General features: G+C 39.8%; 2 protein-coding genes and 2 non-coding genes across 8 annotated transcripts in view; all 4 read right to left on the minus strand.

Moving 5' to 3' along the window:
• Positions 1-9,199, minus strand: part of myo1g (myosin IG) — a 64,031-nt gene extending 54,832 nt beyond the window's left edge. Inside the window, exons 1-4 of one of the 2 annotated variants that reach the window (XM_050035098.1) lie at positions 8,993-9,199; positions 4,283-4,491; positions 2,109-2,202; positions 1,692-1,857 (exon numbers count right to left, since the gene is read on the minus strand). In XM_050035098.1, coding sequence (XP_049891055.1) covers positions 1,692-1,857; positions 2,109-2,202; positions 4,283-4,491; positions 8,993-9,087 — 564 coding nt within the window. In that variant the 5' untranslated portion in view covers positions 9,088-9,199. Of the gene's footprint in view, positions 1-1,691; positions 1,858-2,108; positions 2,203-4,282; positions 4,492-8,992 lie in introns of those variants that run through there. The other variant, XM_050035099.1, reaches the window with a different exon arrangement.
• Positions 9,200-13,950: 4,751 nt separating this feature from the next.
• On the minus strand, positions 13,951-24,398 carry si:dkey-154b15.1 (RNA-binding protein 43). Of its 4 annotated transcripts, XM_050035129.1 has the most exons (9): positions 24,331-24,398; positions 24,065-24,105; positions 23,357-23,440; positions 22,687-22,765; positions 22,299-22,388; positions 19,854-22,159; positions 19,541-19,746; positions 16,968-17,059; positions 13,951-16,886 (listed from the first exon to the last, which is right to left on the minus strand). In XM_050035129.1, exons 7-9 carry the CDS (start codon positions 19,722-19,724, stop codon positions 15,738-15,740), a joined length of 1,425 nt encoding a protein of 474 aa, XP_049891086.1. In that variant the 5' UTR covers positions 19,725-19,746; positions 19,854-22,159; positions 22,299-22,388; positions 22,687-22,765; positions 23,357-23,440; positions 24,065-24,105; positions 24,331-24,398; the 3' UTR covers positions 13,951-15,737. The 4 variants fall into 4 exon arrangements, with proteins under 4 accessions (XP_049891086.1, XP_049891089.1, XP_049891090.1 ...); XM_050035132.1 differs by lacking the exons at positions 23,357-23,440; positions 24,065-24,105; positions 24,331-24,398 and adding an exon at positions 23,143-23,350; XM_050035133.1 differs by lacking the exons at positions 22,299-22,388; positions 22,687-22,765; positions 23,357-23,440; positions 24,065-24,105; positions 24,331-24,398 and having other exon boundaries at positions 19,854-19,935; positions 20,167-20,237.
• On the minus strand, positions 23,126-23,260 carry LOC126384573 (small nucleolar RNA SNORA9). Its single transcript, XR_007569318.1, has one exon. It is a non-coding gene; the product is annotated as a small nucleolar RNA SNORA9 (small nucleolar RNA).
• LOC126384572 (small nucleolar RNA SNORA9) lies at positions 23,752-23,886 on the minus strand. Its single transcript, XR_007569317.1, has one exon. It is a non-coding gene; the product is annotated as a small nucleolar RNA SNORA9 (small nucleolar RNA).
• Positions 24,399-25,127: the final 729 nt, after the last annotated feature.

Here is a 25,127-nt window from a genome sequence, read left to right on the forward strand (position 1 = left end):
CCACATTACAATTTCAGTATCACTGTGCCAATTGTCATATGGGGCGCAAAGCTAAAGAGGGCAACCGCCAACTGAAGCCCAATTCTTTATCACCAGCCAGAGTGAGGACCGTAACAAGTTGTGCATTCAGTGAATGCACAAGAAAACCACATAGATGCCGTGAAAGAAACAAACATACGAGGATTTATGTTTGAACAGCACGGGGAGGAAACCCACTGTGTCCTGTCGCTTTGTTAGAGAAATACCTGTTGCTGCCCCCCAATCCACCGGCCTTTTATCTCCATCCAAACTGTTAATGCTAAAACTTTAGCTAGCATGCACATGTTTATTTGTAGCCTATTATACTCACTTTTCTCTTGCCATTGTGTCAATTGCTTGTGATTTTATTTTTGTTTCAGCTTAACATTAGCTTGGTTACTCACCAACAACCCGTGTTTTACAGAGTGCTGCAGGAATTAGTCCTAAAACCCAGAGAATAAGTTAGTATTTTAGCACTTCTAGTTCCCTCAAGTCACTGGGGGCTTTTTAATGGGTTTTTGGATACCCAGGATTAAGTCTGTGGTTAACACAAGCTTAAGAGACTTTCACGTTTTATTCTACAACATAAAATATTTCAGTATATACCCAACCTATGAATTTTGAGGCTTTTACGTGTCTTACAAAGGCTGATTACTAACAAGTAGCTAAATGATGCCAAACACGGCTTTACAGCCTCGTTGTGCTGGTGGGGTGGTTCATTTATAGCCTGACGTTAGTTTTTTACCCCTGGCGATTGCATTTATGCTTCAAAATTCTACAACTTTGTGAAGATTATCTTGCTGAACAAAACAAATAAGAAAGCTACAAAGGGGGTAAAGCAAGTTTTGTACTGCAAAAGAAAAAGTGAAAGTAACACTCTGAACTCAAAGAGCACATTAATGTGTCACAGATAGATTTTTCCCAGGATGGCTGCTGAACTTTGGTGACAAATTGTACATCTAAAAAAAGGTTGTTGCTCTTTGATCCTAAGAGATTGATGCCAAACCCTTACAAATAGTGCTGATGTTGTTGACGGCTGAAAATGTATCTGATCTCCACTGTACTGTGGCTGCACTCAAAATGTCTAAAAGTAACACAGTGCAGCAAAGGATGGATCACACATATATCTGAAGACATGAGAGAAATCCATGACTAAGCAACAAAATCACCGCCATGTGTTTTTCCAACAGTGTTTTAAGACAAACACTGACCAGTTGTGACATCACAGCAGCACCACTTTACTGCTGATGCAGAAGCAAGACAGCATAGAAACAGTGTGGTTATTCCCACCTTCTGAAAATGAATCATGGCACCATCATTCACACCAGCTCTGAGTGCCAGACGGATCTTTAACAGGGCGGATAAATACAGCAGCATCAAGTACCCCCAGGTGAGCCATTCATTAACGTGTGGCAGCGGCAGCACATTGGCTTCACAGATACATCTATTCATGGATGTTCCCTGACACCTTTTTGTCATCACCTCATGAAACATTCATGTTCAAGAGAGAAGACGTAATCTAAAAACTAAATGAGCAGAACTTTTCTTTCAGAGGTGGGCACATCATGTCCCAAAAGAGTGTATAACTAGTTCATTATTGTGTTTCATGGAGCCGTGAAGGTCTCCTGTCTGCACTCAAAGCCTCTCCATCATCCTGCCCACCATGCCCTCACCTTCTCCAGCAGGTAGTTGTTGATGTGTCCTCCAGTGGGGTCCCCGTTGAAGTTGAAGTTGATGTCCATGTACTTGCCGAAGCGGCTGGAATTGTCGTTGCGATTTGTCTTGGCGTTCCCAAAGGCCTCAAGCACACAGTTGGATTTGAGCAGCACATTCTTCACGCTGATTTATCACATTGTGGAAACCATTGATGGAGACGTGAGAAACGGCCACCAGGGAGGTGAAAATAGAGGAGTAGGAAAAAAAGACAGTGAGATGATTTATGTTACATCATGTTCTCATGATCCAATTATTTACTTGTATTGGATTTGAGGAAAAGAACCAATCTGGAGCATTTCAGTTTACAGCACTGCCTTAATAAGTCCTCTTGCCATGAATAAAGGTGCTGTAATGTCACCAAAAGCACCACTCACCTCTCAACCTCTGCCCGCTGGCTTGGGTTTGTGATTGCTGCAATGTACTGCATAATGTATTTACTAGCTTCTGTTTTTCCGGCCCCACTTTCACCTGAAACCCAAAACACACAGATTACACAACACAAATAAATCAGTATTACAGCTGCATTATATGGAAATATTCACACAATATCTCTGAAAGAGAAAGTAGTACATGAACTCTGATTACCTGAAAACACTTATCATATGACAGAGTTTTTGTTGACTATGCATAATAAATGAGGATGTGGACTTATTGTACTGTGTGACTATAGTCTAAATGGAACAGTCTTAGTGCAATTACAAGTCACTGGTGTGATCTGACCAACAGACTGGACTGGACATGTTCATTTAATGATTTTTATGAAAAAATATTTATTTTGTCCCTAAATTTTATTCCTGACAGGGTGAAACTTTATCTAGACCATCATGGGAACCAAAAATAAAAACTAAAACCAAATATTTTGGCGTTAGCAAATGTTTACAGTGAGTATTAGGCTAATGGTAAGGAGTTATTATCCAGAGAAACATAAAAATATGTATATAAAAATGAGCTAGCAATTAGGTGAATAAACATCACGTAAATATAAAGAAAACACATTTGACTCTTAGCTGTGATGTGCAATACTTAGCTAACATTAGCTAGCACAAGTTCAATAACGCTGCTGGCCCAGTAATCCAAGTTATAACCCCAGTTAAGTGTCAGAAAAAGCATACAGTATAAACAACAATTTTCTAAACATTCAGAGATTAACATGAACATTCAGACAGATACCTGTATGATAGGAGAGCACCTGGAGGGTATCACGCTAATATCTCCATCACAGGTTAATAAACTGAAATGGCTAACCATACTGTGGATAACAAAAACGCACCTACTCTGTAGCGGTGTTGTTCTGAGTGCTACATGTCAGTCAAGAGTAAAATATGTCGACAACTAACTTAGCTACCTTATTTTGTAAAGTTATAAACACTCACGCTTCCCTGAAGATGACTTCCTGATGCCATTTATCCTCAGCTAACACTAGCTTTGAGATTAGCCTGATGCTAACATATCATTGCTAATGTTGCTAAATCATGCTAAATGGTAGCATGTGTAGCCATTAACAAATTACAGGCCTTAAAAGAAGACAGCTGAAACTAATGGACACCCAGAGATGAAACAATTGACTGATTGATTGATTGATTGATTGATTGATTGATTGATTGATTGATTGTAGTAAAATTTAGTAGTTTTTTAGTAGTAAATTTACAGTAAAATGATTGTCAATAATTTTGATAAGCCTATTGTTTAGCACTTTTCTAAACAAAGTTACAAAGTAATAAAATAGTAAAGCAGTATTAATAAAACGTTTTTATTTTATTTAAAAAAATATTTTTACTTGTTTGTGAGAACTGAATCAAAAGATATCTCATTCTTCAAGCGTCATATCCTTAGTCGTGGGGCTGTAGGAGTTTCAAGTAAGTTTTTAAGTGAAAATTTCTGAACCTTCAGCCTCTCAAATGTGAATATTAAATGTATTCATTTATCAATTTTTGTCTTCTGTAGCCTGGATATCTTTGAGTTTGAGAAAACAATACATTGTAAAGATGTCCGCTTGGTCTCAAGGTATTTTTCGCTGTTATTTCACAGACCAAACCATTAATTTGACAAGTCAAGAAAATGGATTCATTGATAGTAAAAGTTGACCTGGGCTGATGGTTGCTGAGCCAAGTCTGACAATGTAAAACAGAGTCCAGCAAGCTGAGATTCACAGCCAAAGTACAGAAAATGAACTCATGATTTAACAACATAGCTTCTCATCTGGTGCCACGCACAGGCCAAACCTCAGCGTTAAACAGATGTAAGGACCTAACAATAGTAAAGATGTTGCTTGTGGCAGCATGGATTTTTAAAACTATTAGTGTAGCTAAATATTTAGTTTAATGAAACTATCAATTTGTTGTGCTGGCAATGAATGCATCAGATATAAACATAATGCTGCATTGAATCATTCCACAAACAAGAATTAAGAATGTATTGTCTGTGATCAGGTTTGAAGTTAAAGTGCGGGAAGTCTATATTTAAAACTGTGCAACAGCCTCACACACAGCACAGAGTTCATCTTAGCAGGACTGCGTCTCATTAGGTGAAGAGTGCAAAAGACACAGACCTGATATGACGATGCAGGTATCTTTGGCCCGTCTTTTCATAGCCTTATAGGCAGCATCAGACACTGCATACAGGTGAGGAGGGTTCTCATACAGCTCGCGACCCCGGTACGCATCAATGGTGTCTTTGCCATAAATGTCCATCTGTCTGTACGGGTTAACGGAGACGACTACTTCTCCGATGTAGGTGTAGATACGGCCCTTCTCAAACCTGTCCAAACAACAGAAGATACAAACATACTGATGGGATATTTTACAAAAAATGTGTAGACATATATGTAGATATACTTGATGCATAAATATGTATTTAAGTATTTTTATTTACTTAAACACTCATTTAAGAGGGCAAAGTGACGTTTAGAACCATTTCCCCCATGATGTTTCACACCACCCATGAAAAAACCCTCGACACATGAGTTCCATGCAACAATATGGTGATATGTAATTTCCTGACAGGAAGTGACACAAGTGTGTGTACACTGAGAGCAGGAAATGAAACCTGTGGTTCAAAGGGCGTCACAGCTTTGTGTAACCTCTTGTGGGTTTGTTGAGCTGGGAGAGGTAAGATTGACTCATTGTGTCATGAGGGTTGATGGAGGAAAAATGAAATTTCTTTGTATACTATAAAAGGTGGTCTGGGACTGGACACATAAGCTATGTCACAGTTAAGAGGCTGATCCTTCGAGGTCCATATTTGTAGTTCCAATACATCCTAACAGGACAAGGTTGGTGCAAGGCTGAAACATGGCCTTGTTCCTGAATTTGAGAGACACAACTTGTGTACTGGTCAGCTCTTACTAGATCGTTTATGTGGTTCTTGTTACCCAGTAAAGCTGGGAAATATCATATGACTTTTTACTGTAACAGGTCATCAGTCATAACAACATGTCAATAAGTCTTAAAATATGATGCATGGTGTTGCTCAGACTCAACAGTATGTAAAGTAGTTGGCTTTTACATGTTAACTTGTCAGTCAGTAAGAGGCCATTTTTAATTTACTTTTTACTTAAAGGGGAACTACGCCCATTTTCAAAATTCATACATGTCTTTTCTATGGTCTAAGACAGTCCAAAAATGAAAGTAAAAATGAACAACTCTCTCCCAAAAGCTTGGGAGTGATAAAACTAAAAGTTGTAACATCATCATAAAGTCTGGAGCTGCTCCATAGACAATGAAAAGTGACAGATGTTTTAAATGACACTGAGAGCACCCAGGGGAATGTTCTGGGTATATGGGTACATTTTCTGTTTCACAACTGAGAACACTACAATAAAATGAAGCTAATTTAGGAATAAGAAACAAAACAAACATTCTGTGGGTTCACAAAATCAGACCGCCATTCATTGTCTACGGAGCAGCTCCACACTTTATAACCTATGACATCACAAGTTTGAGACTTCCTCCTCTAGTTTCTGGCTTTGAGAGAGAGTAGCTCATGTTCACAAATACTGAGAACTTTCCTCAGCCATGGAAATAACATATTGGAAGGTGGTGTTCCCCTCTAAGTAAAAGAATATTGACTTCTTTGTGGAAATGTGACACTGTGAAGTCATTCTGATTTGACCACTGGTATTAACATTACATTAAGGCCACTTCCCTTATTGATAAACTTAGAATGTCTTCATTATTCAAATTGAATAGGAACATCTGAAAGCACCATTAGTTTTGGTTTGTGGGAAGCTAGACTTTGTCATTTAGAAAGCAAAAGCTGTTTCAGCCTCGAGTTTAAATTGAGAGTTGAAGGACTCTGCCTCTGAAGTGAGACACAGCTAGAGATGATTATGGCTGCATCTGAGGTCATGTTTACATGAAAACGATCAACTGAAAACAGAATCGCTTCTCATTTTTGTTTTGAAAAAAGTTCTGCTTTTAGACGACAACGTTTTGATAACAATCGCCATGCACAGGGATCCACAAAAATGACCAAAAACGCTGCAGTATAGATGCCAGGCCAGTAGTTGGCGGTGTGACGCGTACGCTTCCTTCTACAGAGCGGCGATGTATAAACAAACAAAATGGCAATCACACGAACGTTTGTCTGGACGGACGACGAGGTGGAGTTGCTACAGTAAATCTACACTATGATGGGGAAGCGTTGATAAATTCAACAGGGTGAGCAGCACAAGCAGAGCTCAGGAGTCCGCCATTGTTGTGATGGTCGACTTTCTCGCGTATGCCTAGTGACTGGAAGCATAATGCGCATGTGCGAAAAGTCTGTTTTCAGAGGAACTGCATATTGCAAGTTTACATGACAACGGAGACGGTGCCGTTTCCAAAAAATTGCACTATGGAACCCGGTTTCAAAACGTTGCGTTTTCAGGCACCCAAAACACCGCTGTCGTGTAAACGATCGGCCAAAACGTAACTAAAGTTTACCGTTTTCAGTTGAAATCGTTGTCATATAAACGGGACTTGAGTCACTGAGAAGGTTGTGGATATGTTTTTTGTTGTTGTGACCAGCAGCTCTTCAGGTTGTTCAGTTGGTCATAAAAAAATTCTACACCTCTTTGGCTGCCACAGTTTTTGCCCTCAGAGGCTGATATTTGGCATGAAGTCCAAGTGTTTGGGTGTGTGTGTGAAGGTGTCTGTGTTCATGCCAGCTGGCTAAAAGGAAGGGGGGGGACAGTGAGAGTGGCCTTTAACAAAAATGTGCATAATTTACAGGGGTGGTGGTTCATGTAACACACACACAAATAGACAAAGAGACAGACATACAAACACACACCATTTTGCCAAATCCACCTTCACAACTCATGAACCGGTTGTCATCACTAGACTAGTGGCAAGTGTTTGTGAGGCTGTGTGCGAGTGAATGCATCAACATGTGGATGCATGTATTTGCGTGGTCACAGCTATTGTGATTTCACACTTGTTTCACAAATATCGCTCGAGAACAGCAAATTATAGGTTTCCTCTGTGTAACAGTTGGGTTTGGTGCCAAAAAAAAAAATAGAGAAGTCACCCCTGTCTCCTTCCTGGTAATATACTGACCAATCGGGTAACAGGTGACTGAGTCCATGTGAGACTACATCTTATGTGAGCTAGAGGGAACAGCTTGTTGTTGCTTTAAAGGTATCAGTTTAACACTTAAAGTGATGTCTTGGTAATGAAAACAGTTTCACAAGTCTCGATCTCTGGTAGTTTTAGAGTTAAGGCAACGAGTGTGTGTGACTCAATAAAAGGATCACCACCAACATGGATAGATTCCTGAACAGCCCCACCAGGCACAGGCACATGCACAGGCACAGTTAACACACACTGACCAGAAAGAGATACAAAAATACCACAAAGAGATGCAAATGAACTGCAAAGAGACAAAGTAAATACAAAGGGGCAAAACAACCACAAAGAGACACAAAACGACCAAAAAAGACATAAAATTACCTCAAAGAGGCAGAAAAAAAACTACAAAAAGGGGCAATACAACCAAAAAGAGACAAAGTGATTGCAACGAGACACAAAACAACCTAAAACTACCTAAAAAAAAACAACTAAAAAAGGAGATACAAAAGGACTATGAAAAGACTCAGATTGTCTACAACAAAAAAAGTGGCAAAAGTGTGTGTTTCCAGTTCTGTGTAGGAGCGGTTGTGGCACCTTTAACATGTCTGTGCCTGGGGACCTATTGTCTCATAATCTGCCCATGACGACCAAGGTGTCTCTGTCCATCAACCCTCATGAAAATCTGTCCAGTTTTCAAGATATCTTGCTGACGGAGAACCCAACATAGGATAAAAAATAACAGTGTTGATTAGCAACGTTATCCGAACAAGTGAAGACAAACAGTGCAAATACAAGAATAGAAATGCAAACACCTGATCTCACAGGTAGAAATAAAAAAGCAGAGCAGATCATTAAAGTAGTCACATATCAGCAAAAACTTGAGTGCCTGTTTCTGCTCTGCCACCAGACAAGTCTGATCAAGCTGTGTGATGAAACTCTACATACATTATTCACACCAAAATAGGCAGACAGACGCCAAGAAGTGTAACTATGTGAAAAATGTTAATTTAGAGCCACCTGCTGCGCACACGTCAACAGAGAGTGTGAATTCTAGAGAAATGTAGAGCTTATTTAATATAACTTGACATTTTGGTGTCTGGCTGTGCTGCCGGGGAAAACGGTGTGATTTTTTCACATTTTGAACTGAGAACATGAAGCCCCTGCGAAAGACACCAAGGAAGTGAGAATGGACACTGTCTGGTCTGGAAAGGTCACAGAAGAAAATAAAAGTTACATTAACTTGAACAGGTTTGGTGAGACCAGCTGTGTTTTCTGGTAATGTTCCATGTGCTTCATTGGCTTCACATGACAGGCGGTGTGATGTCGTGCCGTGATGATCACATTAACCACAAGTTTATATCTGAACCCCGAGGGTGAGCGGGAAAGGTAGAAGTGACTCATACTTGTCTCTTTTTTGTCTTTATGTCCTCTGTTACTTGAGAGATGTTGTCAAGATAATGTCAACTTGATAATGTAGGGGTACTATGACAAATTCTTTTTTTGTTCTTGCAGGCTTGTGTCAGAGACAGTTGAGTATAACAATGTATATCTTTATCTTACTTATCCAACACTAATTTTAACATAGATATTAAAGAACATGCAGTTTTCCTTCATGTAAGAGGGATGTATGAATCGTTAACCGCTGCATCTCTGACACCCAGCTGCCTCCCCTCCCTTCCTCCTCTCTAAGAGTATCTCAGGCCTCTTACCTCAACTTCAGATTCTCCATAAACTGCTCCATCGTCACCTCATCCAGCAGAACAAAGTCTGACTTCCCAAACTCCAGGCCCTCCAGCTCCGCCATCCCTGTCTGTGTTCACTAAACACACTAAAAATAAAAGGACGGACAAGACGCAGAGGAACAGAAAGCAGCTCAAGGAAGAAGAAAGAGAAGTATGGTCGACTTCTGGGGCCCGGTAGTGCAGACAGTGTGTGTGCTGTGGGCGTGGCGAGCTCTCTGGTGGTGGATTCTAGGGTGTGCTTAGTCGAGTCACAGAGAGCTGTGGTCTACAAGCTACAGCACGTCATCCTGTCAGTCAGCCTGAAACCTCATGCAGATCTGTATAAATAGCAGGAGGCTATCTTTAAGAGCTCATACCACTTCTGCATCCTCCTCCATCGCTCTCTTCCTGTCACAAGGCCTTCAAATACCTAAACAGACTGTGACTCTCACTGTAAGGCTTCACTATTTACTCTGCTTTTGTGTATCTTTTCTCCCCAGAAACAGGAACCCACATCTGACATACTGCCAGACAAGGGCAGTTAACCTTGCAAATTTGGGGGTAGAAAATGGCCTTTATCTCCTGGGAAGGATCGTGGCATTTCCTTTCTTAACTTTGCATTGGCAGAGCAACGTGTCCCTCAGGGGTTTCTCTAAACCAGAGGTTCCCAACTCCCAGCTGAGCCGAGCTGCAACGTGAGAAACTTGTGCTTTCGGATGCTGGAGCTAAAAGGTTTCATCGTACAGTTTGTCATGTAGGACAAATGTAAGTGTGGGTGTATCTGATAAAGTTCAGAATGTGTGCTGACTAATGCAGTTGATTTCAAAACCACTTTACCTTTTTCTTGAAATCAAGAACCTTTTCACAAATTTTTCGAGGTAGTTTTTCCTCCACAGGAACACTGGTAAAAATTTGGGGTCTTGAGTTACAAGACAATTACTGTGGAAGGACATAAGACAAAGCTAAACGAAGCTATCCTGTGATTAAGGGTCATGTATAGACATTACCTCATTTGTAAGGGGTCAAAAGGCGCCAGTTTTCTTCTGTGTAGAAAACTGGCGGTTGATTACAATTGCAGAGATATTTAAAATCAGCAAACTTGTTAATTTCTGTTGTCTTTTCAGCCATAACTGGTACAATTAAAGATGCACCGATCAGCCAAAACATTAAAACCACTGACAGGTGAAGTGAACAACACTGATCATCGTGTTACAATGCAATGTTCTGTTGGGAAATCTTGGGTCCTGACACTCGTGTGGATGCCGCCTGACACGCTTTACCCACTTAAACACCAGTGCAGACCAGGCACCCCCTGTTATGGCAATGGCACTCCCCAGTAGCTGTGGTCCCTCCAGCAGGACAATGCACCATGTCACACCACAGAAACTGCTCAGGAATGGTCCGAGGAATAAGACAAAGAGCTCAAGGCATCAACCTGGCCTCCAAATTCCCCAAATCCCAGTCTGATCAAACATCTTTGGGACATGCTGGTACCCCACCTCACATTGTACAGGACTCAAAAGATCTGATGGTAATGCCCCGATGCCAGACACCAAAGGACACCCTCCAGAGGTCCAGTGTCCATGCCTTGACAGGTCAGAGCCAAGTCTGGTCTAAGGAGCACCCACCGTGGATTGGAGGTACCCCTGGGGTACCAGCACGTCCCTCAAATGTTCGAACAGGTTGGGATCTGGGGTATTTGAGGTCTCGCCACATTCCTCGGGTTATTCCTGAGTAGTTGTTGTGGTGTGGCATGGTGCATTCTCCTGCTGGGGGGTCAATGCCATTGACAAGTGCCGTTGCCATGAGGGGGTTTACTTGGTCTCCAATGGTGTTCGCCTGGGTGGAGCACCTCAAGTAGCATCTACATGAATGCCAAGACCCAAGGTTTCCCAGCAGAACATTGCACTGTAACAAGACGATCAGTGTTATTCACTTCACCCACTATTGGATTTAATGTTTTGGCTGATCTATATATAACGAATATCGTGAAAGTCTCTTCAGCTTGTGTTAACCACAGACCTTATTTCAAGCATCTGACCAACAACCTATTCAAAAAATCCATCAACTCTGAGATGAGGGGACTGGCAGTGGTAAAATGCTAACTCATTTCCGGGTTGTAGGGCTAATTCTTGGGGCACTAGGGAAAATGAAGAAAGAAAAACCTGAACAATTAATAACAAAGATCAACTTTACCTATGTTTCCTGTGTTGCTGTGCATGCTACTGCAAGCCAAAACCCACTCAACATGTTCTGTTATTTCCTCGCTATTTGACTAATCTTCATCCAATTTGCCTAATCTTTCACAGTTGTGAAGGTAGTGGGATAGAAAACACAAATATGATGCAAAAGCCTTATTCATGCATCAATCATCAAACACATTCAGCCTCATGAATGAACTGTTTTGGTCATAGTTTCAGCATTTCCTCTGCCCCTGCATCTGTATTACAGGTGTTCAGTTTATGAACAAATCTTTATCAGACAAATATTTGATCTGAGCTGAATGAAGTTATTTGAATCAGCAGTGATTCATGAGGTCCATCTCTAATCTGTATACCTCTCAGCATTGTGTGAAGGTCAAGATGCACTGATGTGATGAGCTTGACCTTTTGTCCCTCACAGTCAGCTGCTGGCAGTTTGCCAATGCAACATGTTACAGCAGTGTGTGTTTATCTTTCCAAACACAGGCTGAATGACACAGCTCAACTCATGACTCAGATGGGGTTTTTTTCCATGACGAGCGAAGTCCACGGCTGTATTGTCCGTTTCATGAATAGAGTCTGTGATAAGGATGAGCAGCCACTTTGTATGGAAACCCTTAAAAATGTTTAAGTTGTGTCTTTACACAGCCTACATGCATTTTTTAAATTAAATTCTTACTAATGCTGGATGATACTCTTACTTGTTTAGGTCAGTCCTTTCTCTTTAAATGTAAAGGCTTGGTTCACCCAAATTACAAAAAGATAAACTTTTTTTTTATTATTTACACCCAGTGGAATTTAGCCATGAATGCTGTATTTGTCCAGGTTTTGAAATATCTTGAAAGTGAATGGAATTTTTATTTGTGGCGCTCAAAAACACATTAGACACTCAAAGAAATTATTTGGTCCATTTTGTCAGGTTTGTGTATTTCAGTTACATAAAAATTCCATTCAATTGAGTCAAGTAACTCTAACATAAAACCAAAAAATATAATGTGTTATAAAATCTAATAAAACTGAGATGAACAGACTATGAGAATCTATGTGACTACAGCTCCATAAATGTGCCTAATTTACTTTAATAATGTTTATGTAATTGCTGTTAATGAAAATCTGTGTATTTCAAATACTGTACATTGAATTAACTTAAAGTTTGTGTAAATTCTGTTAAAAATTCTATGTATTTCAAATATTTGAAGTAGAAGTTAAGAAGTACATTCAACATATTTGAAATACACAGTTTTATTAACAGTAATTAACAATGATTACATAAATTACATAAATTTGGTACATTCTATGAGATATAGTTACATACTTTTTTGTCTATTCCTCTACATTTTATTTGATTTATTTACATGAATAATACTATTTTGGTTTATGTTAGGATCACCTGCTTTAATTGGATGGAAATTTTATATCTAAGTGAAATATGTAAACTTGACAAGATGGACTGAAATAAAGACACTCATCCATTCATTCATTCATTCATTCATTCATTCAATTTCAGAGACAGACATCTCAAAACCTTAGCCAATAAAACTAAAACCTATCTGGCAAGTTTTGGGTAAATTAAGGATTGGATTACTGGACAAAAAAGTCCCACCTCAAGGTGCACTTTCCTTTATCCAAGGTTGAAACAGCACAGATACAGTTCAAAGCTCAGGAAAAGCTGGTAATAGCCTTTAATTTGCCCGGTCAAGTTACTATTTGCAAGGTAAACGATGAATGTTGATGCTTAGTTTTTAAGTAAACACAGACAAGTAGTGCTAAGTGGGCTAATGAACAGATCCATCTCCATAGCACCTGAGCAGTGATGAAGACTTTTGAGTTGAGGTTGTTTTATCCATCCACAATTCTTTTTTAAGACTGAACTTTGATGCTTGATGTTTTTGTAATTTGGGTGGATGAAACCTTTAATCAGCCAGTTAACCTGCCAAATAGACAATTAGTTTAATAGTTTGTCTTTATGTTTCCTTGGTTTTAGCTAAGCAATATATACATATACAGTCAGGCCCATAAATATTTGGACAATGATACAGTTGTCATCATTTTGGCTCTGTACACNTACATCTATACACACATATATAGTGTCCTTGGTTTTGGCTAAAAGATAATGTTGTATCGTGTTAGGTTTTTGAGATACCATGGCAACAGACAAACAGGAACAGGGGAAACCCACTGCACTAAGCTCTGTGGTGGTGATTTCTCATCAGACTGATTTTTATTTTAGGTATTACTGTTTACAGAAAGGCATATGAGTCATACTTACAGTCAGCAGTGCAGCCCCCTTTAAATGGTCTCTTTAATGCACACTTGATACAAACATCAATTGGAAAAATGATATGAGTAGAGGGACTTTACCTTCAAAATGAAACATTTTGATTTGTCATAAATAAATAACACCTACCTACTGCAGAGCATTCATCTGCCTTCACAGCCTGTTCTTTTGTTGCCGCTTTCAATTTTTTCAATGCTGTAAATGCAATAGTATCCAGCCCAATATCCAGTTACCCTTCCTGTAAATACACATGCCTGTTAGATCCTCATCAGTCATACGTACTTCCTCTCTCAGCACAGGTTCAGTCGACTGTCGAAGCATGTTTCACTTCCTGCTCATGCTTCCTCTCACTATTTTCTGTCTCCATGTAGATGTTGTGTTCAGGTGTTACAGTAACAAACAACATTAACATTAATGACAACAGCCCCAGATGCACAGTGTAACTATGGTAAAGCACAAACATGTAATTATTCTCATTATCACATTTATTTAACACTCAAAGATCCTTCAGATTACCCATGATATTAATGTTAGTGTTTTCCCATTTACACAAATTATATTTTAAGCCATTCAGTTTATAATTTCCCGTTCACCAGTCATTACAGTGCAAGCAACTAGCAATGGTGAAATACAACTTTGCAAGAGAAGTCAGTCACAGGCTTCAAATAACTGACTGTTCTCGTGACAGAAGACGTTGAATAATGTATTATTCAAATACAATGAATATTTTGACATCAGGAGAATATAGTGTTAGAGTCTAAATCAGTATATTGCACCACATGACAACAACATTCATCAATCTGACAGATCAATTTGCATTTTTCACTTCAACTATAATCATTAAGCAGAGCTGAATAAAAAAAGTCCAAACCAAACTACAAGGCACAATCGATATATCTGTATGGCTTATCAACTAATTGTAGCTTAGTACAAATACGGTATATTGTACAGCTGTAGAAACAGCTATCCTTGCTCTCTCCAGGAAACTGTCAAAGCACATGACCCCAAAAATGCCACAGCTTGAACAGACAAGATATAAAGTGTTAATTAAAGCTGGGGTAGGCAGGTTTATTTTGGATTCATTGGGCCAAAATAATATAATAGACTTATAACATATTGTAATTCAAGTGGTCTGAGAGAACACTAGACTTCTGCACCTCCTCTTGGCTCTTTTTTCAGGCTTTAAAAAATTTAGGCAGTGACAGGAGATTTTTCAGGGAAGGCGCTCCTATTGGCTGCTCTTAAATGCAGATGCATGCAGGGAAAGCCTGATTCAATGGCGAAGAATCTTCAGAAAAAGTTGGTGTTCCAGCATTGGCAACAACTGCCTACACTGCAGAGCAATGCAAAAAAGGAGGACGGAGTTATCAAAAAGAGGATCTAAAAGAGAGTCTAATAGAGATGGAGAGAAAATGTTGCTAACATTAGCTAGAGCCTTAAATCGCTGTGTTCTCCACCTCACCTGGAGGAGAGCTGGCAGGAGCTCCAGAGATGGACCCCCAGTCAGAGGCCGCAGCAACCTGAATCCAGCCAACACAAACCCCAGCTCCAGGGAACCAAACAGCACTGGATCAGCAAACTTTCTGTTGCTGCTGTTACACAGGTTAGACCTGATGATTCCACTGGCCACCAGCCTGCTGTAACACCTGCCGCTGGGGGGTTTGCACTGACTATAGCCACTCCCTCTCCTCCTGAGGAAGCAGTCCACAGTGGTAGGGAGTGAGGCGACAGGACAGTGGAGTGGCTACCTCTATCATGAAACTCTATCATGAAACAGGATCAAATAAATTAATATATAGGAAACACTGGGTTACTGTATGAAACGCTTATGTCTGTGGTTGTCTGGTGGGAGGGGCTTACAGAGAGGGAGGAGCAGGAGGAGGAGGGTGGATTTTCAAATTGTGCACATGTTTTTGCCTCCTCCAGATTTCTACCTACCCCAGCTTTAATGAGCTTAAAAGGTGCTGGTAGGCAGGGCTGGTTACCTTTGGACAGAGAAAGCTGTGTCCTCATTTCCAGTCTTTATGCTACAGTCAAATATCAGTATTGCTATTGGCCTCCAGAATCCAGTATCAATCACACTTTAGGATACAACGCCATGCACCTGCATACTCAAACCTATTACTCAGTATGGCATACAGCAGGTATTTATGCATGGTCAAAAAGTAGTGCTTAAGATGTAACCTGAGACAAGATGAGTAAAGTTTCAGTGCTGTTTTTCTACCTTCATCAACATTACTTCATTGCTCTTTTGTCATTTTTTCATATTTTTAAACTTTTTCTTTATATCTTTGAAATATGGTAATTCCATGAAGAATTTCTTGGCTGATCTAGGAGGTGGACGTCTGCTTTCTGTCTCTTGCTCTTTAACCCCTTCTGCCCGGGTTTTGTCGTGGGTCTCAGAGTGGCTTCTTCTCTTCCAACCTCCTCGACCAAAAGCCCGCTTGGGCTCAGCAGCTTTCTGTTTATCATCTTGGTAGTGTGGCAGAGAGTAACTAGCAGCTCCTGCAGGAGATAGATTAGCATTGGCACCACTATCTCTTTCTGTGTACTTGCGACTGAGTGGTGGCAGAGAGCTGCTCCTCCTACTGGAGCTTCTGTACGATGTCCTTCCTGTACGTCCCGACTGGTCAGCCGTCCTCCCTAACAGCCTCTGCTGTAATTCGTAGCTCTCACCAGATGGTCCGATCAGGTGAAGTTGATCATTCTTCTGACATACCAGCACTAAATTGTACACGTTTTTGTCTTTCCGAATTCTCTCCAAAAGAGCCTGGCCATCATGATCCACTTGCTTCAGAGGAACTTCCTGTCTGCGCAGCGACTTGTTGAGATCATTCAGGAGGCTCTGAAGTTTACCCACAGCTTTCCTCGAGCCATTCCCCAGTAAAGTGATGTTGCAGCTGTCACCAACTTCACGCACATCCATTCTAACAGCATGGCTGACCAGGATTGTGTCAATGTCTCTTTTCCTGAGCCGGTCTGCATAGCTAAACACATCTGCATCAACGACAAAGGACTCCCTTCCAGACCTGAGTGAGCCACGCAGGGTTAGATGTTTGAAGGGCGTCCAAGATGAGGAGGTGGTGGGTGAAGATGGAGAGGCATGCGGAGGTTTGTCTCGGCCTCTGCCACCATTTGACATCGAGCTGTTACTGTTGTAGTGTTTGGAAATGGCTCCAGATGAAACCGCTGGGACGGGCCTGATGTCCGTCTTAGTTTGCGATTGAAGAATTTGCTCCAAAGACGCCTTCACAGCCTTCAGTTTCAAAAACGACCCCTTGACACGCACCTGATCGCCGCTCAGATCTGTCAACTCAAAGCCATGTGACCTGAGGATTCTTCGCACCTCTGCCTCATCGGGGAAAGTACTTAAATTTACTGTCGCCTCCACTGGTAAATCCACCTGAGAACAGACAGACACACAAATGAATTCTGAGAGAGTAAAGGATGAATCTGACCTAACATAGTGTGTTATCTCAGTTACCTCAGTATGCTCAGGTGCTTTCACTGTCAGATGGTATTTTTGATTATTCATTTCCAACACATGGGGGCTCCTTTGCAATACTCGAGCAGCAACTGTGGAAGGAAATACAGAATTGGACTTGATTTTTGCCTGTGCAAAGACAAATAGAAAAAACTAAAATCTCTGTTTTTGCTGGTGCTAACCTTTTCACTTTAATGTGATATTACACATATATGAACTAAACTGCAGGTTGATCTCCTGTTTTTGTTTTTTGAGTATGAGATATATAGTTTTACATTTGTCCTATACAACCCAATTTAAGTCTTCCTACTTCCTTGCATTTGTTTATTGTTAGTCCTCTCATTTTGATTTTACAATACACATTACAGGCCTACACTTCTAGTATCTGTTGTTGATGATGTATTGGTTGTGTTTTGCATTTTTTGTGAACTGCCTGTTTTATTCCTTATTCCTTATTTTTATTCATTAAGAAATGCAAATGCATAAAACAAAGAGTGGGCGCTACGCTTCCTCAGTGCCACTGTCCTGATATCAGCCATAACCTGCAAGTGAGTGTAGTGGTTTGCTGTTAATGCTCTGAATGTTGCATATAGAACCTTAAATTATGATCCATGTACGCACATAATATTGTGAAATGGTCTAAATACTTCTTCCACCGCTGGCTGAAGGGCACAAAAGACATACAGAAGCCTTTACTCCTCTCTACAGATGGGATACTTTATAATTACAGATTAATGTGGTGAGACTACACTGCTAGAAGACAGCTACTGAAACTTAGACCTACAGTATGTTTATGACACCATTATTCACATTGCTGCAGCTCCTACTGATGGTCAGTAGGGGGCGATAAAGGCAACAGATTAGTTTATAAGCTGTCCACTTCTGATCCACTTTAAATACCATAAAGTGTTGACCATGTTGAAGAGTAAAGGAGGTCTAAGTGTTCCTGATATGTATTTATATTACCTTGCATACAATGCCAGATTTCCCATTGTATGGGGTTATAGCACTAAAACCTGGAAGCCAAATTGGGATTGGTTAGAGGAACAGATAATTAAAGACCATAATAAACATATATCCTTACCATCATTATGGTACTGTCCTAAAGATATGGCAGGCATAGACAATCCAGTAATTAGGTGCTCCATTGGCATAGTGAAGCTCGTGCACAGAAGGCTAGGCATTGTGGGGAGTTCCCTTCCCTCCTGCCCACTATGGAGTAACCCTCTTATTTCAGCAGGCGGCCTCCCTTTAAACATTTCTTCTATGAAAAATTGTGGATTACATACTTTAGGGCAAGTTGTGAAGGATAACACCACGATACCTTTCACTGAAATGTTATCGAAGTTTAATATGAATAATTCCAATTTCCTCTCCTATCTCCATCTTAAGGCTGTGATTACCAAAATATCCTCAAAAGGATCAAGTGTGTGTAGTCATGAACACTTAGACAAACCCCTAAAAAAACTTGTGGGTGGAAAAGGTCTGGTCTCAGGCATTTATAAATTACTACTCCTATCCTCCTCCAATACTAACACTAGGGCTCAGACAAGATGTGAGGAAGATTTAGGTATCTCACTCTCCCAGCATGAATGGGACAGAATTTGGAATAACTGTATCTTTTACTAAATGTGCACGTTTCAGGATTATCAATTTTAAAATCTTAATAGAGCTTACATCATGCCCTATAAGCTAAACAAGATGGATAACTCTGTTTCAGACCTATGCTGGCATGGGTGTGGGGAGGTAGGCACCCTGGCCCACTCCCTTTTGTTCTGTCCTGCTGTCAAGGCCCTCTGGGATACAGTCAAAGCCACAGTGTCCCAAATTTTAAATACTGAACTGACCCTTTCTCCAGCTACATGCCTGTTAGGTGTTCAACCGACTGGCATTAACTCTTCAATTGCACAAAAAATTGTCTCACTCGCATGTCTTGCAACTAAACGTATAATACTCATGAATTGGAAAGTTAGAAACCCCGACTGTTTTAACATCCTGAAATGGCTGGATGAATTTTTAAATCTTGTTAGCATGGAAAAGGCTGCTTTGGCATTGTTGGACCTTCACATGAGGGAGGACGGCTTATGGGACATAATTAGAAACTTTATGACAGCACAGCACCTTGCCCCCACCCCAGCATAATGTGGTCCCATTGAATCAAGGCCTTTTGCCCACTAAGACTGTTAACAGGGCTTTTTGTTGATGTTCCTAGTGATTGACTGTTATCCAGGTGACTCCTTGTAATGTCTGCACCTAAGTTCCATCCATATTGTCTCCCTCTACTCCATACGTCTCCCTCAGGAAATATCATGTGTGTAAGGTCAAGACTTTTACAGTGCTTGCACACACTGCTAACTCAGTGTTACCTACTTATTGTTTTGTACTCCCCCCCCCCCCCCCCCCCCGAGTTTGTTTTGTTTATGTAATACTGTCCTAGTATTGCAATGTTTTGTACTGCACTGTCCTTCGTCTGTTTGTATATTGTATAACCCCTAATAAAATCTAAATATGAAAAAAAAAAAAAAAAATACCTTCCCCTCCACCTAAAATTCATGCTCCCCACCATGACTTACTCTCTGGCTTCTTAAATATGATGAAAGCCTGCCCGGGCTGATAGCAGGGGTACACCACCCTCTCCACATCTCCTCCTCCATGTCTGGTTTTGAGGAAATACAGTTGCAGTTGAGCACATGTCTTCTCAGCCGGTGCAACATCTGGCACGCCCAAAACCTCAATCATACTTCCCTTTTTCTCCATCCTCACGTCGGTGTTGGAGGTACTGTGACAGCAAACATAAACACTTGTTATAAATCATACTGTCCACTTTGTACTGGTTATTTTTATGTTAGGCCTACATGATGATAGGATGATAGGTTTTGAGATTACCTGAAACTTCAATTCCAGGTTTCATCGAAAGTGAAAGTAATGCGGCTCTTGGCACCCGCAGCTTCTTTTATACTTCTGGAAACTAAAATTAATGCCAGTGAAAGAGCGAATGCAGCGGTTAAAGTAGTACAGACAAGAATCACACTCTTTGCAAAGTTAAATCTTGCTTTTTTCTGATCGAAAATATCCGCCAAATACTTTAGAAATACTACCGAGTGAGTTTAGTGTCGACTGATTAGTTAACTCGATAACATTTCTATCACAGGGAAACACACCGCGACTAATTCAAACTGAATCGACAGTGGTAACTTACTTTAAAGCTCACTCCTGATAACTTCATGATTCACTTCACTTTGTTTTTAATCAGTGCGCGATGAAACCGAAAGTAATGACGTCATTTCCGCTCCAGCTTTACAGTTTATTCACTCCACAATAAAATACAAAATTCCTTCTCATCATTTTGTATTGAGTAAGGTAAGATATTACATACATGTCTGCATTTATGGTCTCTGGGTTTTTTTTATATGATAATGATAATAACTTGGCCAATGTTTCAATTAATCAATCAGTTCAGTAACAGGTAAGAAAACCCTTCACATTTCATACAGAGATTGCATCCATACATACATGCATAAAGTAACACACTATAAGGGTGACATTAAGTTATATTAAAGGGTTTCATCATCTAATTTAATATATATTTAAAGTGATTGTCACTGGTCTTTGCTTGCGCTCTCTCATAAGACCCACCTTTGGTTTGCACTCAGTGTAAAACTGAATCATTGATCAGATTTATTGCCAAATAGGCTAGGCTGTCCCATACAAGTGATTTCCCTTTGAGTTATGCCTAACTGTGAAAATTATATCTAAAGTACGAGAGATAACAAGAGTACGGTAAAAAAGTCATCCAATCATTAATATCAAATTAATGTTAAAATGTTAAGTGAAAACAGCTGTACATGATTTAAAATGAAGAGAGTTGAATTAAACTCTAATGCAACCAATACCTTTACAAAGAGGCGTTACTTATGTTTTGTCCATTTTTCAATATTAGAAACACATTCATTATATTGCACCCAGTACAACACCACTGCACATTACAACCTCAGCAATAAACATCAGAAAACACCTCTCTTGCAGTATAAATGAAAACTGAATATTGTGTTAATAAAGGTGAATTTATGACTGATCTATTGTATTGTATTACATTCTACAGGTGTACCTAATAAAGTGGCCAGCAGGTATATATCACAGCATGAAAGCCTTAGTAAGCACTTCTTATGGTATTTGTTATTTAGCAGTAACTTACAACCTCGGTCCACAGATGATATTTTATTCAATATACCTGCTGTAAATTGGGTAGAATTTATCTACATCCATAGAGGAACTAACATAATTTGATTCTTACTTATAATAAGCAGAATAAAAACAAACTGTAGGTCAATACCACACAACTTGCAGTAAGAAAGCCCTCCTAGATTTTAGAGCATTTTATTTTGCCAATGACTCGCTCTAGAACCTACAGTTTATACATGGTGCAATAGTGCCCTCACATGGATCTTTGTAGAATTACACATTGTTTCAGAACAAAATAAGGTCAGTATTTTAAAGCCTTACGTCCTCTAAGACTGTTAAGGCAAAAAGCTAACCACCTTAATTTCATAATCAGATTTAATGTGACCACAGTTGAGTCTCCACAGATTATAATATTACAAATGTTCCTGTCAAACATGTTTTTCCTCACAATGTCACTGTAAGTTGACAGGCTTGGTGATAGTCTAGAAAGAGTCACCAGGAATAACTGCATGCGAATAATATCAGTTACAAATTCAACTAAAATGATGCATTTGTCATGTAATCAGGACAGGAAATTAAGTATCATGTTTTTATTCAAACCTTTCTCCAGTTTCTGGATTTTAATTAATCTTTTCTTCACCAGTTGGCCACAATCCAGAATCCTGATGATCACCACAATCTAATGTGATAAATGTAACACCAGCTTTAGCCTGAATTTATTTCTTGTTCAATGATAATCCAGAGACACCATTACTTTGTCACCCACTGTTTTCTTTACCAACAAAATATATTCTCCGACCACCAATCAAGTTACAAACACACATGCTCAGAACGATGTTTATTTCAATAGTGTTTCTCGTCAAACCCTTGCACAATATAATTTGAATGATTTTACCATCAACATAAATCTTTCTTCTCTCTTCCCTGTTACAGAAGTTTACTGCAGATGCACAAATGTGATCATTGTTTCCTTCAGCAGATGAACTGGTTCTCCAACTCTCTGGATAAACCTGCAGACAAAGAAGACATTGTTATCAACTCCTTACTGTGTATATATATATATATATATATATATATATATATATATATATATATATAAAGACAAAGTAAAGGTCATCAGGGTGATTTAGGGTAAAATGTAATCTTTACCTGCATTGAAGTCTGGTCATGTTGGTGAATTCCCTGAAGTTTGCAGCTCTAATGCAGAGTCACATCATTGATCCACATGGCCAGTAAAGCCTTGGAAAGAATAAAAGCAGTATTTCTAAGACACTTTTTGCACATTTATGTTTATACAAGGACACAACACTGTCCAATAGCCAGACTGGACTGGACTATGTACAACCAGGTAAGAGTACAGCAGCATTTGAGCATGTGAGATAATGACAGGAAAAAATCTAAAATGTCTGAGTTCAGTTAATCCCTTATAGCTAAATTTATCTAGATCACAACTGTCCAGGTCTGATCAATGTTTAGTGATGGATTGCTGGTAAAAAAAACAACAAAAAACAAACAAATGTTAAAAAGGTAAACATACCATTTCACCTTCCTTGAAACCATGACATGACAGACTTCTGCACTCAATGCCTCTGAACATAGTGCTGAACCGTCCACTCCTGTAAAGCAAAAAAAAAAAAAATTCCAGTCGAGCTAACAGATGACACTGGAGCACAACAAGCATGTCATTGAAACCTAAACCTTTGTTTATACTTGTGACAGACACCACGACACAGGCCTCTGTAGACTGTACAAAAGCTAGCATGCAAGAGATGAAAACTCCAGGGTGCGTGCAAAAGAAATATTCTGTAGATAAGCGGGCGGGTGCTTCGTTACAAAAATTCACAGAGGTGCACAAGCAAGTGCTGTACAACTTTTAGAGCCTTCATGTTCAATGCAAAAGAGGCAATGACATTATTTTTGGCACGCAAACCTTGTGCCAGAGACACTACAGCAAGAATAAACCTAAATTCAGATGAAAATGTTGGAGGTTTACCTATAACCCTGCCATGAAGAGTCACAGCAGGGCCTCAAACAGCCTCACATCTCTCTAGCAGACACTACAGGAAAGATCAGAGCCACCGCAGGCTGAGCCTCGCTGGAAAGGTCTGCACACGTCCATTCATCCAAGATAACGTAGCAGTATTGAGAAGTATACAAAATGACAGAGGTTTTCAGGCCACATGTTCTTTAAAATGACAAAAACTTACTTATCAAGCTCAAAGTCATTCTTGAGGATCAGATGTCAGTCAGGAGGTCTGAGTGGTGCGAGGCCTGGCTTCATCTCTGCAGACCTGTCAGAATAAAAACAGAACTTCAAACATTCTGCAGTTTGACGAAGTTTACGTAAAGGTAACATCACACATCATGTGCCATGAAGGGATGAGAGTTCAACAGCTTGTGTAATGAAGCGAAACTGACTTCCCCTCAACAGTGGATTAATTTGCATGATAAAAGCAGATGGCTGTAAATGTCAATATCAAAAATATGTCTTCTGCACAACTGTAGTCTCTAGTGAAATCCACTGATATGACATGCCTGCATCACCTCATGGCACAAGGTTTCAGGTAGAGAAAGTCACATTCAAGGTGTATTTAACACTTAAGATTGTCTGAGGTTTACCTATAACCCTGCCATGAAGAGTCACAGCAGGGCCTCAAACAGCCTCATATCTCTCTAGCAGACACAACAGGAAAGGACATAACCACTGCAGGCTGAGCCTCGCTGGAAAGGTCTGCAGAATTAACTATATAATACAGAACTGTCACTCTGAAGTCTGCTATTTAAAAGCTTTCATGTTGTTCCTGTGTGAGCAACGTGCAGAGTTCTTCACATCCCATCCAGTACATTCACATGGGCTGCCTGGGAGACATTGCTGCTGCCAACGTGATAAAAATAAGAATAAAAAGCGTTTTTACCTTGACATTTTGATGCTGGACGCTGCAGACATGCCTTCAGTCTGTGAACACAGAAAATAGATGACAGCTGTTATAAACTTAGTTAATATGTTTGTGATACAACGAGTAGAAGCGGCGGCATGTGACTGATTTTGACCGTTTAAGAACATTTCCTCAACAAAACCGCCATTTTGTCACAGCTTGATGCCTCTGGTAACATTTCACAAAGTTAAAAACTTTAAACATTTTGTAATTTAAGTCGGATGGTAGACGATTATTAAATTTACCTCAGGTCGACCACTCTGGAGCCGTCTGTTCGTGCTGCCGGATGTGACGTAATTTAAATTAATGCACGGGGTTTCCGTCTTTCTCTTCGTTGACGCCCCCCAGCAGGGGGCAATAAAGTACCAAAGATGGCGGCGGGGTGTTTTAATAGAATTTAATAGAACGTCTTCCCTTACAAAAAAGGAGATTGTTACAAGTAAAAATCCGTCTGTAACTAAAAGGCAGTAGCATCGATAAAACTGTATTTACAGTAATAAAAGGTTAATAAACACAGTACATAGCGATTTAAGAAGAATACAGTAGTGACCATGCACCATTTATAGCACTTTTCAAATCAGAAGTTAAGCTATGATCATAAAGATGAAAGTAAAGTAAAACAAAATGTATAAACCATGAAATTTAAAGTATAAAATGATGTTAAAACATGAACTGAATGAATGAATGAAACTAGTACTGTACATTCATCCCAAATAAACCACAATGTATGAAATATTTTTTAAAAGTTTTATCAAAATGCAAATAATTCCAATAAGGCTGACTCACTTCCTCTTGCTGAAATTTCCCATTCAGTGTGATTACACAGACACAAATAACTCGTTTCTCTAACCTGGGCGAGATCATGTTTGGGATATGGTGTTCACATGAGCACAGAGAAATCAGGTTATTCATATTCCCTGCATACATCCTGGTTTGTTTCAAATTACTCCAGTTAGCATATTTGGGTTTCTCATAAACTGAATATGTGTTCACATACTCAAACACAAACAGGATACTCCCAATACCCCATGTAGACCCACTC

The sequence above is a fragment of the Epinephelus moara genome, chromosome 22 (assembly GCF_006386435.1).
Source record: "Epinephelus moara isolate mb chromosome 22, YSFRI_EMoa_1.0, whole genome shotgun sequence".
Taxonomy (NCBI): domain Eukaryota; kingdom Metazoa; phylum Chordata; class Actinopteri; order Perciformes; family Serranidae; genus Epinephelus; species Epinephelus moara.